Below are 2500 nucleotides of genomic sequence, written 5' to 3'. Positions count from 1 at the left end.
CCACAGAAACGAAGAGAGCGAAAGAGATTCGTCCGTATTCTTTAACAATGCATCTAGCATGACCAGACACTCACATTTTAGCATACTTATACGGCCGGAATTGCTTGCTAGGACAAGTCATCCAACGCTCACTTTAACCAAATTGTAATTCTCCTGAAAAGACCACTTGTAAGACCAATATTTGTCATTTGCAAAACCTTATCGTTAACGGTTCTTTACAAAGACTCTGTCTCTAATTTCACGATGTATGGCATCCCCTCATGACAACTCGTCCCGGTAAATATCTTAAATTTTACTAACGCTTATTTTTAATTTAATAATAGTGATAATGATAATGATAATGCCAATATGATAATGATACACTCCAAAACATTAACGTTCTTTTCCGGGGTACAAGGATTAACCGGATTTTTGAGATAACGAAATAAGTGAGGCTTTGTTCGGGCCACAAAAAGCAAAGTTTTCGCACGGCGGGGCTCCACTGAACTCACAATGCTGGACTTGTATTACCTTTTTCTTTCAAGTAAATTTATTTCAACCCTCTTTTCAGGCAGATCGAAGTGAGTCTTGCAGTATCCAAGCGATCGTTAGGACCGGACGAATAGCGAGACGGGGTAGCGATGGGAATCTTTTGAAGGCGCTTTCCGGCAAGGAGTCGGATAAAAAACTCATAGTGGACTTCACAGGAGTAGATCCTGAGGACCCCTCATCCGGTACATCAACCTTAATCTTAGTGAAAGTGATCATTGCAGTCGATGAATTGCAAAGAACCCGGATTCGAACAAAAGTACAGAGATGGCCTCGTGGTGAGACCACTCGCCTCCCACCAATGTGACCCGGCCGGGTCCGATTCCCAGAATTGGCGTCACACGTGGGTGGAGTTCGTCGGTGCTCTGTTCCGATAGGTTTTTTGCTCGGGTACCCTGGTAATCCCGTCCCCTCAAAAATCAACCAATGAGTTCATTTGATTTCTAGGCAGTGTCCAGCGCTAAATACACTTGATACTAAAAAAAAAGTTCATTATTATTATTATGAATTGTAATTGTGCTGCACTTGCTCTGTGCAATAGCAGGGTCATAGTCTCGAGTCCCATCTAGAGTCCACTAGGGAGTTTAAGCAAAGACGACGGCTACGGCAACTATCCTTTAACTGGTGGGGTACGAACGGTTTTAAAGTAAAAATAGAAAATGAATGCTTCGTTGTCATATGCTCACGTTGTCGCCAGAACCTAAAATTTGGTGATTTCACGTTGTTGTTTTGTGGAATACGGCAAAGAAATGCACGGAAATTCATGCTGCACGTGAAGCACGATTTTTTTGCCTTTTTTAACCAATCATATTCTTGGTTTTTGACGTTCTCGTTGCCGTAGCCATCGTTACTCAAGATGGAGTAAGAATCTAGTACTTGTCCCGATCAGCGTCAGAAAAGTGTCTATTTTTAAACCAGGTTTTGTGGGAAACTAAACAATAGACCTCCCCTGCTAGCGGAGATCTCTTTTCTTTTGCGTTCGCTGGGTTGACGAGTACGGGAGAAGACTGAGATCTTTGCCATGGGTCGAAATTCACTGTGTTGAGCATGCACTGCGGTTACTTAGCGACCGAATCCTTACGTCATACTTCATGTTGTGTGGGCTCACTTAACAACAGCGGAATTACCATAAAGGAATGCGTGGGATACAGTGGGCCCAAGTCGCAGTCAGCAAACATATCATGGAGCATGCGGTTTGAAGGTCGTGGACGGCGGTTGGATCAGAGCGAGTTTCGAGCCATGGCAGATGTCTCTTCTCCCGTACTCTTCAACCCAACGAACGCAAAAGAAAAGACACCTCTGCTAGCTGGAAACAATAGACCACCCTGCTACAGAGCCTTTCTTTTGCTTGCTCGATTTTGGCGTTCTTGCATAAGCATTGTTTCCAGTTTCTCTTGGGACTTACAATGGTCCCAAGAGAAAACAAAAACAATGCTCATGCAAAATTTGGGGGGACAAAAAAGAGTATTATGGTATTTTCCGAAGTGGCCTGTAGACCAAATCGGCTAACTCAATGTTGTACCCGATTCAAATCTCCCGGGGTTAAGATTTTTTGTGTATTTTACTTGGGACGTCTAAGTAATAATTAGGTCTTTTAGCTTTATAATTAGTTATAATTATATTTATGATAGTTATGTCTTAGCAAAGGCAGCTCTTTGTTCTCGGTAATGGCAGTAAAAACTTAAGGACCCAGTCCAAGTCTCACGTTTCATGGTATCCAACCAAGTCAGTTAACTTTTTTAAAAATTTTATGCTTTCAGTATTTCATCTAGAGGCTTGTGATGATAGAGACGGAAACGCTTTGAGATACAGTTTGGGGAGTGACAATTACTACCTGCGCGTCTATTCGGGTGGCAAAGTGATGTTGCGCGTAAGTTTAACGGAGAAGCAACATTAAAGGCGTGTTCACATCAGGCCTCGATTATGATCGAATTATAATCGAATTAATATGAAATAGGTTCACATCAACTAA

General features: G+C 42.3%; 2 protein-coding genes across 2 annotated transcripts in view; both read left to right on the top strand.

Annotated features, from left to right (window-relative positions):
- The window catches only part of LOC138045404 (uncharacterized), a 154780-nt gene that overhangs the window by 111623 nt on the left and 40657 nt on the right, over positions 1-2500 (top strand). The window lies entirely within an intron of this gene.
- The window catches only part of LOC138044431 (uncharacterized), a 9390-nt gene that overhangs the window by 4117 nt on the left and 2773 nt on the right, over positions 1-2500 (top strand). The window contains exons 4-5 of the mRNA XM_068890944.1: positions 551-713; positions 2289-2398. Of these exons, the coding sequence (XP_068747045.1) occupies positions 551-713; positions 2289-2398 (273 nt within the window). The remainder of the gene's footprint in view (positions 1-550; positions 714-2288; positions 2399-2500) is intronic.

This window comes from Montipora capricornis, chromosome 4 (assembly GCF_036669925.1).
Source record: "Montipora capricornis isolate CH-2021 chromosome 4, ASM3666992v2, whole genome shotgun sequence".
Taxonomy (NCBI): domain Eukaryota; kingdom Metazoa; phylum Cnidaria; class Anthozoa; order Scleractinia; family Acroporidae; genus Montipora; species Montipora capricornis.
The sequence above is the reverse complement of the archived record's forward strand: the minus strand, read 5'-3'. Positions and strand labels throughout refer to the sequence as shown.